The sequence below is a fragment of the Narcine bancroftii genome, chromosome 1 (assembly GCF_036971445.1).
Source record: "Narcine bancroftii isolate sNarBan1 chromosome 1, sNarBan1.hap1, whole genome shotgun sequence".
Lineage (NCBI taxonomy): Eukaryota > Metazoa > Chordata > Chondrichthyes > Torpediniformes > Narcinidae > Narcine > Narcine bancroftii.
In genome coordinates this window covers 188,838,486-188,852,459 of record NC_091469.1, presented here as the reverse complement: position 1 = coordinate 188,852,459, position 13,974 = coordinate 188,838,486, and the positions used below count along the sequence as shown (strand labels likewise).

General features: G+C 41.1%; 1 protein-coding gene and 1 long non-coding RNA gene across 10 annotated transcripts in view; one reads left to right on the top strand and one right to left on the bottom strand.

Annotated features, from left to right (window-relative positions):
- The window catches only part of gpsm1b (G protein signaling modulator 1b), a 248,192-nt gene extending 245,134 nt beyond the window's left edge, over positions 1-3,058 (top strand). For all 5 annotated transcript variants that reach the window (XM_069885288.1, XM_069885278.1, XM_069885306.1 and 2 more), the window contains one exon: positions 1,994-3,058. In XM_069885288.1, coding sequence (XP_069741389.1) covers positions 1,994-2,176 — 183 coding nt within the window. In that variant the 3' untranslated portion in view covers positions 2,177-3,058. The remainder of the gene's footprint in view (positions 1-1,993) is intronic.
- The window catches only part of LOC138736210 (uncharacterized), an 82,911-nt gene that overhangs the window by 13,207 nt on the left and 55,730 nt on the right, over positions 1-13,974 (bottom strand). Inside the window, exon 6 of one of the 5 annotated variants that reach the window (XR_011340156.1) lies at positions 7,188-7,500. The exons of the other annotated variants lie outside the window; for them this stretch is intronic. This is a non-coding gene — a long non-coding RNA (uncharacterized lncRNA). Of the gene's footprint in view, positions 1-7,187; positions 7,501-13,974 lie in introns of those variants that run through there. 5 annotated transcript variants of the gene reach the window in all.

Sequence of the window (13,974 nt, the reverse complement as noted above, 5' to 3'; positions counted from 1 at the left end):
GTAAGAAGGATCTGAGAAATTCGGCATCCAAAAACGGCCAGGACACAGCAGCATGAATGAACTTCCATTTGAATTTATTGTCACCGAATTTCAGGCATATAATCATGTGCTGTACTTATGAATTGAACTTTATTCACTGCAGTGACCACCAGACCCACGCTCCTGGTATGGGTGTCAAAGCCCGAAGGAGGAAGTACACTAACCCTCTGCACCCGTGTCGATTAGAAATTTGCATTGGGAGTGTTCGTCCCAGATGTAGAGTAGTTCGTTATGGTGGCCAGCCACCTGAACCATTGTTACGAAGTCATGCTTGTCCAGGGGAACATGCGCCCTCATTGCTGGTACTTGTGGAACCTAGGCCTTTGGGTGTGACACAGCACTAATTTCTGAGGGCCTTGCGCCTTGCTATTTTGCGTGCCTCAGAATGTCTTCTGGCATATGCACTAAACACAACTGTTCGAAGAGCAAGCAAGGTCTATGGGTGTCTGCCAGTGCCAACATGTTGTTCATTAACTCTGAAGGGGCACGGTTCCCCAGGCGATCGATATGGAGGAGCCGTGCAGCTCGGTCGCGTCATGAGGGACCATAAATCGAGAGAAGGAGGGATTTTAGGGCTTCGTACTTGCCAAGAGCTGGTGGGTCCCAAAGGAAATCCCCTACTTGACTGGCCATATCCTGGTTGAGGGTGCTTACCATATGATAGTACTTAGTGATGTCCACTTCTATCTTGTGAATGTGGAACTGTGCCTCAGTGTGCCAGAACCAAACTTCAGGTTGAGTGGTCCAAAAGACAGACAGTTTGAGCAAAACTGCTTGCATTGTCCATGTTGGGTCCAAAATCTATTTGGGCCCATCTGGGTCACCAACCTAGCAACTATGTTGCAGTGCAAGATGAAGAATGAGAAAATGATCAGACGTAGTCCAGTAAAGTCATTTACTCAGTCACCTGCAGCTTTTAAAACCTTGCACGTTCCAAATGGCGTCATCGCATTATGACATCCTGATGTACTCGGAACCTCCCGAACCAGTTAGATTAAGCCTCCGGGGAACCGGTACAGGGTCGATAAATGCCAGGGGATCGTTTACATGGGGATGCGGGGCGGGGGTCAATTTAATATAGCGCCTAAGGCAGTGCGGGCCATGCTCTCACGAGAGTGGTACTTGGCGGCCGCCATGTTGTATTTGGCTTTGGGGTATACTGTAGTTGAGAGGGAATGGGAAGACAGAAAGAGGTGTGAGATATGTCCAATGTTGCCACCACATCCCCCACCCCGGTCTAGTTCCAGAATTCCATGCCTGGGGGTCGATGATCTAAAACGTTTGGTGACCGCTGCTCTGGACTCTCATTGGATACCAGCTGATGAATAGACAGACACATGGCTGATTATGCAAGGAAGTATGAAATATTTTGGCAAACAGAAGAAAAAAGGCAAAATAAACTCAATTGTACAGTTTTAAATCAAGCAGATCTGAGAATGTCCATATCGTTGAAGAGAGGATGTGATCCTTTGCTTTATTGTCTAGAAATAGCAGCCCATTTCCATGTATTTGTCACAAAATACCTTGTTCATTGAGAAGGCTTCTTCTATGAACATACAAACAAGTTATCTCTAATATTGTCAATGATGGTAAAGAGAGTTTTTGTAAATAATAACATTGGCCAAAGATTCATCATTTAAATCGTGACCATACCATGACACCTTGATTTAGGCCGTTTAAAGTAGCTAATTGAAGCACAGGATACATGAAAAGATAGTATCAGACAAATTTTAAACTGAGAGTGATTGTTGTAAAGCCTGTAGATCCAAAACAGGTAAATGGTACGTTTGAATGACGTACCCTCTCTGTGCCCCTAAAAAAAAACCCTCTCAATTCTTTCACTTCCCCTCCCTCAGTTTTCCATCCCTGTTAGGTTGAAAATGTTATAAAGTGGTGCTTTCATTTTAAAGTACACTGGTATCTGATGATTCAAATAATTTATTCCCTGCTGCAGTCATCCAGGATTGATGACCAGAGATGTGCTCCTCCCAGCCCAGCACCAAGAGGACCCACTGTCCCAGATGAGGATTTTTTCAGCCTGATCCAGAGGGTGCAAGCCAAGCGGATGGATGAGCAACGAGTTGACCTTCCAACAAACCGTGAAGGGCTGGAACAGACTAGGCCGGGCTCCTGCTGAGCAGTGTGCTGCTGACAGTCTTGTAAACAAGCTGGGCTTGCTGTGCGGATTGATGCCACTGCCAACACTACAAAGAGCCCAGGCCAAAAGCTGTCTACACTACACCTGGGAGATCAGCAAATGCTTCTAGACAACTGTTTAAGCCCCTCACAATCAATGAACCAAAATCTGAACATTTAAGCTTTATTTCAAATGGTACAAGATATCTGTGGGAGGTGGATGCAAGCACAGCATTAGATTATTTTGTATATGATAGCATTGAATGAATGTAACACTGCTGGTACTGTAGAATATCTGAGACTATAGGTACATACAGATATCCACAGCCTAATGCACAGAGTACAGGCAAGATTACATGCACATGAGACATCACCCAGCATGATCCATACACTTCACAGTGTGCAGATATCTCATGAATTAACTCAAAGAGCACCTCCGATTAATTTCCTTTCTTTCATCTTTCATATTTGATGAACAAATTGTTTTTCTTACTAAATAAGTTGCTATTCATTTCTGTTCTAAAGTTTCTGTGACAGATTTAATATTTAAATTTATAAAAGTAAATATGAAACATTTTAGCAATATGGCAAAAAAGATGCAGCCTTCTTCAACTTGTGCTATGTGTTACAGAGCAATGAGAACACTGACAATCTCACAGATTTTCGACTGAGATCCTTTTGAAGTCTGCCTCATTCTCACAGGAACACGGAAATTGCCCTGCTTTAGGAGTAGTTCAGGAAAACCCTGGTATTTATATGTCTATGTGTAGGCTAAAGTGACAGTTAAAAATGTGGACTGAGATCTAGACTTATCGGTGCTCCAAGCTGATAATGTATTTCGCAGCCAATCTGTACATGAAATAAAACTGTGCATCGCTCATAAGGTCTTTATGTAGAAAGTTTTTGTTTCAGGAAGTGAATGTAATAAGGAATGGCAAAAGAAGTAATGTCATGCTATTCTCAAATCTTTCTCTATTCTGGAATACTGGTGAAAGCATTTCCTGACACAAGACTCCAAGTTGGTGAGAGACAAATTTTCATTTGCTGTTATTTTAAGTATAAATTTTCCCAAACTGGTACATATACTGTTTGTAAATGTCTTCTGTATTATCTATTACTAGTTCCTTACCTCTTACAGAGAGTTCAATATCAGATTCTCAATGCATGGTTCTTTGATGCTGTTCTAAAACCATAAAGTTATAATTACTTGTACATTTTTATGATTAATCTAAGTACCAGAGTGGAGCTCACTTTGCTCCAACAGGTGAAATAAAACGATTGCACAGCATTCAAAGAGCTAGCTAACATTCATCCTTTAACCCAAAAGCAGCCCAAACAGATAATTGAATTACTCCTTGCATGTGTTGTTAGGCACACTTGAGCAGTTGACTGACTTTAAAAGTAATCCATTGGCTGTGAAATTCTTGTCATTACAAGGTTGTGGAAAGTGGAAGAAAAATGCAAGTGCTTCAATGAAGTCTCTTTGTTATTTCTGCCAATTTTGCACATGTAGTTTGAAGTAGGATTCAACTATGTAAAGGTGCAGACAGGTCATGGACACTTCACCTACTGTAGGCTTTGTCCTTGCAACATGAAGCAAGGGACTTGGATGCCTCTTTTTGGTACCAATTTGCCTTCCACCTTTTAGAAAAGTGCAGCTTAATCCTTTGTACTGCCAAAGACAAAAAAACATTCTGGGTTTAATTTGGATATTAATAGAAAAGAGCTTTCGATCATTCTTGGGAGATATAAATGCTGTTCCATGTTGTAACTGCTGCTGTACTTTTAATATTTTTGAGCCTCAAATCCCTTTCTGTTACAATTTTTCTCCTTTAAAGACTGCTAGTAAGTAATGTGTTTCTCTTAGATTTCAAACTCAACCTCTGTAAATAAATATAGTGGCTCATTTTAGCTAAAAGATGCAATTTTAGTCTATTTACGATGTATTAAATTTTACAAAAGCTTGTAATAAAACTACGAACTGTGTACCCATTGATTTGTTTGATCCAGATCATGGAAATCAGTGTTAAGCAAATAGAACATAGAGCAGTACAGGCCCTTCAGCCCATAATGTTTTGCTGACCCATATACACCTTCCAATAGAAACTAACCCTCCCTACCTCTTATCCCTCTATTTTCTTCATCCATGTGACTATCTAAGAGACTCTTTAATGCCCTGATTATTCCACCACTGGCAATGCATTCTAGGCACCCACAACTCTCTGTGTCAAAGAATTTACCCCTGATGTCTCACCTAAACTTTCCTCCCTTCACTTTGTGCAGATGTCCTCTGGTGTTTGCTACCCACCCACCCCCCCCCCCGGAAAAAGTTGCTGGCTGTCTACCTTATCTATCCTTCTCAGAATATTGGAGACCTCTATTAAGTCATTTCTCATCCTTTTTTGCTCCAAAGAGAAAAGTCCCAGCACCACTAACCTTGCCTCACAAGACTTATTTTCCAATCCAGGTAACATCCTGGTATATCTCCTCTGCACCCTCTCCTTAGCTTCCACATCTTACCACGATCTTCTATGTGTGTCTCACCAGACATTTAAATGTTTCCAGTGATGTAATTTCTGTACTCGTATTCTCCCCTCCTCTTCCTCCAGCACAAGGCAGACTGGGATCAGTATTTCTACCAAATGTACAAAGCTGGCACTGATTGACCACACTCAGAGGAGAGCAAAAGGCTCAAAGCCAAAGAACAGAGACAAGTTTAAAAAGAGCAGGAGGTCCAAGACACGGAGCAGAGTTCATTTCAGAAGAACGAGGAAACACAGACTAAAGTAATTTTCTCCCTGGTTATCAGGTACCATTGTCAGCAGGTATGGTGATCAATGAGTATTTCTCTGTCCCTTCTGATTAGCCAAGAAATTTAAAGCAAGAGACATTAATCTATCTAAGAAATGTACATTTAAAAGGATAAAACCAATCTAAGACCATTTATCTAATTAAATGGAAGAAATAACTGAGTAGGAAGCATATTCACCATGACTATATCTGCAGCAAGTGTTGCTACTCGAGGAACTTTAGCCCAGAGTTGATGAACTTCAGAGCTGCAACATGTCAGGTAAGGAAAGAGTTAACTGAACAGTGTTCAAGGAGCCAGCCACACTCTTTGATCAAAAATTGAGGCAATTAATCTATGGTCAGGGGCAGGAATAGTGTGACTGAAAGTGAGGCAGATAAAAAGAGCCAAAGGTTATTTCCAAGACAGCCTCAGTGCCTCCCTGTGTCTCACAGTACAAGGTTTCGTGCAGCCTGCTCAAACAAGGGTGGTGACTGCAGCGCAGGTCATTCAAGTGCAGAGAGAACAGAGACATACAAAGTATGGAATGACATTGTCAGAGGAACAGAGACTATTCTCTGCACCAAAGACTGTTGCCTGCTTGGTTCTGGGGTTAAGGACATCTGGGCCAGTGTAGTAGTGTCAGGTGGACAATACCCACATGTGTAACTAAAAGGAGATTCTGCTGAAAGATTATGAGCATTTTAGGGTAGAATTGCAGGACCACAAAATTATTATCCAGCCATGTGCAAGTTGGCAGCAGATAATGAAGATTAGAAAAGTAAGAGTGCAGTAGTTTAAAGATAGATGTGAGAAAAACAGCCTCCAATTCATGGGACACTGGCACCAGCACTGGGAAAAGATTAATCTGATTGTGCTGGGATTTTTCTTTCTTTGGCTTGGCTTCGCAGACGAAGATTTATGGAGGGGTAATGTCCACGTTAGCTGCGGGACAGGCAGACACGGTTGCAGCAGTTGCAAGGGAAATTGGGTGTTGGGTTTTTCCTCTTTTGTCAGTGAGGTGGGCTCTGCGGTCTTCTTCAAAGGAGGTTGCTGCCCGCCGAACTGTGAGGCGCCAAGATGCACAGTTTGAGGCGATATCAGCCCACTGGCGGTGGTCAATGTGGCAGGCACCAAGAGATTTCTTTAGGCAGTCCTTGTAAATGGCATGAATAACAATAATGACATTCAAGTACAGGAATGTTCCTCCTGTGAGATGTGGGAGGTCAGGGAGTTGTTAAGTGAAAAAATAAAACCACATTTCCACCCCTCCCCCATGCAAATGCCAGAGATACTAACATTACCACCCTCCATATTACAGGTCATGGTCAAGCCACGAAAGCACGTAGTTGTCAGAAATCAACATACCCAACCACTGGGGGTGGGGGGGGACTTTCCATTAAAACATAAACACTTACCCATGCACAGTTTCTTCTTCAAAAAAAAGGGAGAATACACCCCCTTATGCATCAAAAATTCATTTCAGAAAGTCCTCTTGTACAGATATTTGAGCCTTGGACAAGTCTTTAACATATTCTTCTGCCTGGACATAATTAGTGGAAAAAAAAAAGCATTTTATTGATCTGGCAAGAATATTTTTCAACATGGCTGGATATCGAAGAACAAATCTAACCTTTATCGTATAAAGGTATTTAATGTGGTTAAACTCTTTTTTTCTCTTCAAAAGAATTTGTCTCAAATCAGATAGAAAAATATCTTATCCCTTTCATAATTCAAAGGTCCACATTCTTTGGCTCTTTTCATTGCTAGATCAAGTATCCCCTCTCTATCTTGATCATTTAAAAATCTGATCAAAATGGAACGAAATCTCTGATTTGGACCCGGTTTTGGTCTTGATCTCAATCAAGATCTTCAAAATTATTCTGTCCAAATATTTCTGGTATCCATTCTTGAAAAAAAATCAAATTACGTCTTGTCCTTCTTTACCTTCAGACATCCTGACAATTTTAAGATAATTCCTTCTACTGTAGTTTTCCAAAATATTAACTTTCTGAAGCAATTTTTCATTCATAAAAACCAAAGCAGTAACTGAATCTTCTTTAACATTTTACCTTTCTGCAATGCGTTGAACTTCTTCATGGTCATCTTGAATTTTTTCTTCCAATTTATTAACCCTGTGTAAAACATTATTTATTAATGTAGTCTATCAATTCTTTCTTGCTTTAATTTTAGTTACAAATTTAAAATTATTTTCCAGTGCATCTGAAAGTTTTATCAATTTTATCCATTTTTCCTTGCCTTTAAATCCTCCTCCTTCTGTATTGTCTCTTCTCCTTCACTTGCAGAGTTAGTGGAGTCCTCCTCCACGTTGAAAACATCTCCCTCTTGTTCAATAGCTGGGACGCTGGAGTGGCCCTTTAAAAACTGTGGAGTTTTTTGCTAACTTTTTTCTTCTACAGCACGCATGCGTGACAAAGTTTAACTTTTCCCCAACGGCGCCATCTTTGCAGAGAGCTGGAGGATGGTCCCTCAGCAAGGCTGTCTTCAGTAGCTCCAGATCGAACTTCAATGGCCTGCTTCGAGGACAAGGTAGGCCTGAATTCTCTCTCCTTTCTGTCTTGGTGTTTTTCTTTCGGCATGGTATTTAAAACTTTTTATTTCTTCGGATAAGCACTTTAAAATAACTTCAGAGTAGTTTTTATAATTTTAACTTTTCTTAATATATACTTTTTTTAAATAAATTCCTTGTGAGTCGGCAGGGTGTGAGGTGTTCCCTACGACATCACGTGATGCTCCCAGGGAGATGTTAAGTGTAACTGACAACTGTCTGTAGGAAGCATGAAGAGCTGCAGCTCCTCTCCAACCATGTGAATTGGTTGGAGTAGCTGTTGGACTCACTCAGGAGTCTATAGGAGGAATGAAGTGATCACACCGAAGGTTCAGACAGGTAGATGGGTAACTGTTAGTGAGGGATAGCCTCTCAGGGGAAAATCGCATGAGCAGCTGAATAGTGGCTCAGTTGTGAAGCAAGATTGGTTGAGGTCTAAGCAAGCAAGAGTGATGGGGGATGGAGTGCTCTTTAGTCAGGGCCACAGGTGGGTGTTTCTGTGGCTATGACTAAGGCTTCTGGATAGTGGGTACATCAGAACAGGTGCAGGTCGTTCTAAAATGGAAGGATGAGCAGCTAGATGTTGAGGATATTGGTACCAATAACAAAGGCAGGAAGAGAAGAGGAGGTGCCACAAAGAGAGGCAAGAAACAGGAAGATGGGATCGACAAATTTGCAGCTGAGGAGCTGATCCAGGAAGTAGGGCTTCAGCTCCATGGATCATTGGGTTCTCTTTCAGGGCACCTGAATGCTGTACAAAGGTGAGTTTCATCTAAATAATACTTTCACGATGGGGAAGGGGTGCTTGTATTACATGGGAAGGTTTTGAGAATTAGAATAGTAGATCAGCAAGGGGAGAGTTTGAGAGGAAGGTAGAGGTTAGGTGAAGTCTGAAAGGAAGGACAGGCAGGGTCAGGTTAACGAGGCTGATACAAGGAGTGATAAACGTAAAGCAGATGGGGAAGTATTTTGGAATGGTGAAATACTCCATTTTCAGGTAGTTATGGAATCCAGTTAGACTGGACCTCAGGAGAGAAAATGCTAAATTGGGGAAAGACAAATTATAACAGTATAATGCGGGAGTAGGGAGTGTAGATCAGGAGAGAATTGGCTACATTGGTCCAGAATCAGGATCGATATGTTACTGAGGAGCCTTGGATGACTAAGTAAGTTGCAAATTTAGTCAAAAAGAAGAAAATGTATATGCAAAGTTTAGGAAACTGAAAATAGATAGGACAGTTGAGAAATATAATGAAATCAGGAGGGAGCTTGAACAGGGAATCCATAGTAAAATTATAGAAGATTCTTGGGGATAGGATCGACTTGAATAATCAGTATGGCTTTATTAAGAGCAAGTCATGTCTTACAAACTTGAAGAGTTTATTTAGGTTATGAAGGTGATTGATGAAAGTAGGGTTACATGGATTTTAGTAAAGCTTTTAACAAGGTCCTCTGATAATAGGGCTGTTCCAGAAGATTAACGCACATGGAATCCATTGAGACGATAAACTGGATACAAAACTGACTTGGCCATAAGACTGAAGTGATTGAGGGGTGTTAAGTTCTGTGTGGAGGTCTGTTACCAGTAGTGATCCACAAGGATCAGTGCTGAGACCTCTGCTGCTTGAGATTATAAACAAATGATTTGTATGATACACTAGTTTGTAAATTGTTTTGTGTAGTAAAGATAGTCTAAGGATACAGCAGGATATATATCAGTTGGAGGTATGGGTGGAAAAATTATAGATTCCATTTAATTGGGACAAATTTGAAGTCAGCAGTCAGGGGAAAATACAGAGGAAATATCAGGACCCTTGGGAACCCTGATGTTCTCAAGGATCTTGGAGTGCCAGTCTGCAACTCCCAGAAAGTGGCAGCATGAATAGATAGGATGCATCATAAAGGCAGTAAGCTTGCATTTAAAGCTCGGGCCATTAAGTATGAAAGGAAGTCACGTTACAGTCATGTAAAATCTTGGTTAGGCCCCATTGTATGGAGTTCTGGTCAACCTCCAGCAATGAAGGACAGCATTTCATTTGCATCCTTGATAGCCTGCTGCACCTGTAAACCAACCTTTTGTGATTAATGCACAGGCACTCCCAAGTCCTTCTGCATGGCAGCCTGCTACAATTGCTTGCTATTTAAATAGTAGTTTTCCTTCCAAAATGGATAACCTTGTATTTGCCAACATTGTAAACTCCATCTACCAGTCCCTTGCCCATTCACTTAACCTATCTATATCCCTCTGCAGACACTCCGTATCCTCTGCACAATTTGCTTTTCCACTCAAATTAATGTCATTGGCCAACTTAGATACACTACACTCTAGCCCCTCTTCCAGATTGTTAATTTATATCATGAACAGTTGTGGGCCCAGCACAAACCCCTGTGGCACACCACTCCACCACTAATTGCTTTCTAATGGTTAATCAATCCTCAATCCATGCTAATACATCACCCCTCACTCTGCATCTTTTACCTTCTGTATAAGTCTTACGTGACACCTTAACGAACACATGGAAATCCAGGTAAACAACCTCCATCTGCTCCCCTCTATTGTACTCATTATAACCTCAAAGAACTCCAGTAAATTTGTCAAACAGCACCTGCCTGCTGGATCCATTTTACCCCAGATGCTATTTCTTCTTTAATAACTGCTTCATGGATTTTCCCAACTACAGATGTTAAACTAACTTCCCTATGGTTCTCTGCCTTTTGCCTACATCCCTTTTTTTTAAACAGTGGTGTGACATTCGCCATCTTTCAATCCGCCAGGACCTGTCCAGAGAAATTTGGAAAATTATCATCAAAGCCTCAACTATAACTTCTGCTATTTCTTTCAGTACCCTGAGATACATTCCATCAGGACTAGGGGACTTATCTCTCCTTAGACCCTTAAGTTTTCTGAGTACTATCTCTTCAGTGATAGCTATTATATCCAGGTCCTCACTTCCCATCGGATCCATAACATTTGTCTTTGGCATATTCAAATAGTCCTCCACATGAAGACTGACACAAAATGCCTCAGCCATTTCCTCATTCCCCAATATCAATTCCCCTTCTCATCATCCAAGGGACCAACCTTCACTTTAACCACCGTTTTGCACCTTATATAATTATAAAAACTTTTACTGTCCATTTTAATAGTTTGTGCTAATCTTTTCTCATAGTCTACCTTTCCTCTCCTTATTGCTTGCTTCATGGTTCTTTGTTGCTTTTTAAATTTTTGCCAATCTTCTAGTTTTTCACTACTCTTGGCAGCTTTGTATGCACAAGGTTTTAGTTTGATGCCTTCCTTTATTTCCTTAGTTATCCAGGGCTGACTGACCTTCCTTTTAACTGGAATATACTTGTGTTAAGCAGTGTGTAAAATCCTTTTGAAAGTCTTCCACTGTTGCTCAACCACCTCTCCATATAACCTGTGTTTCCTGCCTACCTTGGCCAATCCCTCCCTCATCTCTTCCCTTCCCTTGTAGTTTCCTTTGTTTAGACCAGGGGTGTCAAACTCAAATTCACAGAGGGCCAAAATTAAAAACTTGGACTAAGTCGTGGGCCAAACTAAATATTTATTGAAAATTTTCAACAACATCTGCATGTTTTCTCTTCTTTCAACATATGTAATGTTAAACTTTTTCTTATTAAAATAAATGTTTAATAATAGTTTTGGTTAAACTCTTTCCAGAAGAAGCATTAACAAATGAGAAATAAAATATTCAATAAATAATATTTCTCTTTTGCCTTTAAGCTCCTTTTAAATGTATTTTTTTTCACAAGCCAACAAGTCAAAAAAATAACAACTTGCTTCAGTGAAAATCCAATCTTTCAACTATGAACAGTCCAAAGTTAACCAAAGAAAATATGAATCCAAGCTTAGCTTGCTACACTGTGATTTACTCTGATGCACCTGGGTCTAAACTAGATACTTGGCATCTCTTCTTAGATGCAAGTTCATCAAACTCTGGGGTCAGAGTTTGCCTCCCACCTGTCTTGAAAGGTCCTGTTTTCTGTCTTTCGTTTGGCCATTTTTCGTAAGGGGTTTATTACATGTGAGTTGGGCGACAGGTCGCAGATGCTAATGAAAGTAAAGAGAGGAGGTGGGGGCGATTAGCGGGCTGACGGGCCGGCGCCAACACATTTGCAAAGCATTCTGGGATTTGTAGTATTAGCTGTGCATGCACTATACTGGGCGGCGGCCAGCGGGCCAGCTCTAATACATATTTGATATGATCTTGCGGGCCAAATTTGGCCCGTGGGCCTGAGTTTGACATGTGTGGTTTAGACATAACACATTGGTTTTAGATCAAACTATTTTGTGTTCCATTTGTACGATAAACAGTGATTACTCTTTCCAAGAGGATCCATAACTATAAGATCACTAATTTTACCTGTTTCTTTACACAGGACCAAGATGACATGTTCCCTTGAGGGTTCAGTAACATGCTGTTCAAAAAAAGCCATTACATATGCATTCTATGAAGTCCTCCTCAAGGTTGCCTCGACCAACCTGATTCATCCAGTCTATGTGCATGTTAAAGTCCCCCACGATAACTCCCTTCTGGTTCCTGATATTTCCTGGTTTATTGCTTGTCCCACTGTAATGTTGTTATTGGGTAGACTATTCCCACTAGTGATTTTTTTCCCCTTTATTATTCCTAATCTCTACCCAAATGGATTGAACATTTTGCTTGGATCTTAATTCATCTCTCACTATTACCCTGATCTCATCCTTAATCAAGAGCACTACCCCACCTCCCTTAACTTCTTGCCTGTCCTTCCTTATTACCTGATATCCTTGATTATTTAATTCCCAATCCTCTCCACCCTGCAACCACATTTCTGTAATGATCACTAAATCATACCCCTTTGTACTGATTTGTGCCATAAGTTCACGGACCTTGTTTTGAATACTGTGGGCATTCAGATAAAGTGCCCCTTGTACTCATTGTGCTTTTAAAATCTGGTAATATCTGTCTTTTGCCCTTGACTTTTATCTCCTCTTCTCTTACTTTTCTCTTTTTTTAAACTTTTGATTCATTTTATTCACACTCTTTGACTTCATCCATCCCTCTCCAATCTGTTGAACCCACCCCCATTACTGTTTACAGTCCCAGTTATGCGATTCACCAGGATCACAGTTCTCTATCACTGTGCAGACAGAGACCAACCCCTTTGAATAGTTCCTTCCTTCCCCAATACTGGTGCCAATTTCCCATGAATTGGAACCTACCTCTCCCACACTAATCCTTGAGCCACGCCTTTCACTCTCTAATCTTCTGGACACTGTGCAAATTTGCACATGGCTCAGGTAATCATCCAGAGATGACCACCTTGTTAGTTCTGCTTTTTAATTTGGTTCCTAGCTCCTCAAATTTCCTTAGCAGAATCTCCTTCCTGGTTCTGCCTTTGCCGTTGGAACCCACATGGACCATATCAACTGGATCTTTCCCATCCCACTGCAAATCAGATAAAACGTCCCAAACCTGGGCACCAGGCAGGCAACACAGAACTTTGTCTACTTTCCTAACTATACTATCCACGATTACCACTACATTTCTCTTCTCTCCCCCATTTTGAATGGCTTCCTGAACCACAGTTAGGTTGCTTATCCTTCCCATAACCCTGATTCTTATCCATACAAAGAGTAAGAATCTCGGACTTGTGAGACAAGATCAAGGGCTGAAGCTCCTCCAGCACTGTCTCTTGGATCCCACAACCTGCCTCATTCACCGTCACCATCTCTTGCCCCTGACCACAGGCTGAATTTGAGGCAGCTATTCTATTGGGTGTGACTGCATCCTGAAACAAAGTGTCCAGGTACTCCTCCCCCATCTTGATGTGTCGCAATGTTTGAAGCTCAGATTCCAGGTCATCAATTTTGAGCTTGATTTCTTCAAGCAACGAACACTTGCTGTAGACATCAGGAATCACAAAGGGTCCACCTACTCCCACATTATGCGGCTACAACACATCACCTGATCTTGGATGCCTACTTTGTTTAATCATCTCAAATTTGGAGAGTTTTATATAACCGTTACAAAAGCCTTACCAGCTCCTCTCTGTGTCTCCTCACCAAAGCCTCGTGAGCCACGTCCCAAACCCAAGAATTTTAAAGCAAGTGATTGCAGAGAAAGTGGAGTCATTGGTTGTAGTCTTTCAAAATGTTAAGAAAGGACAAAAAGTGCTGGAGAAAGTCAGCAGGTCACACAGCATCTATAGGAAGTTCAAGAATAACCAATCTTTCAGGCCTGGGCACTTCTTCATGTACAGGCCCAAAACATTGGTAACTCTACTTCCTAAAGATGCTGTGTGACCTGTTGAGCTTCTCCAGCACATTTATGTATTGCACTCAACGCCAGCATCTGCAATGTTCTTGTTTGACTAACTTAAGAAAACATACACTGGTATTGGAGGCAGTCCAAGAAATTCTCTCAGTTAATTTCAA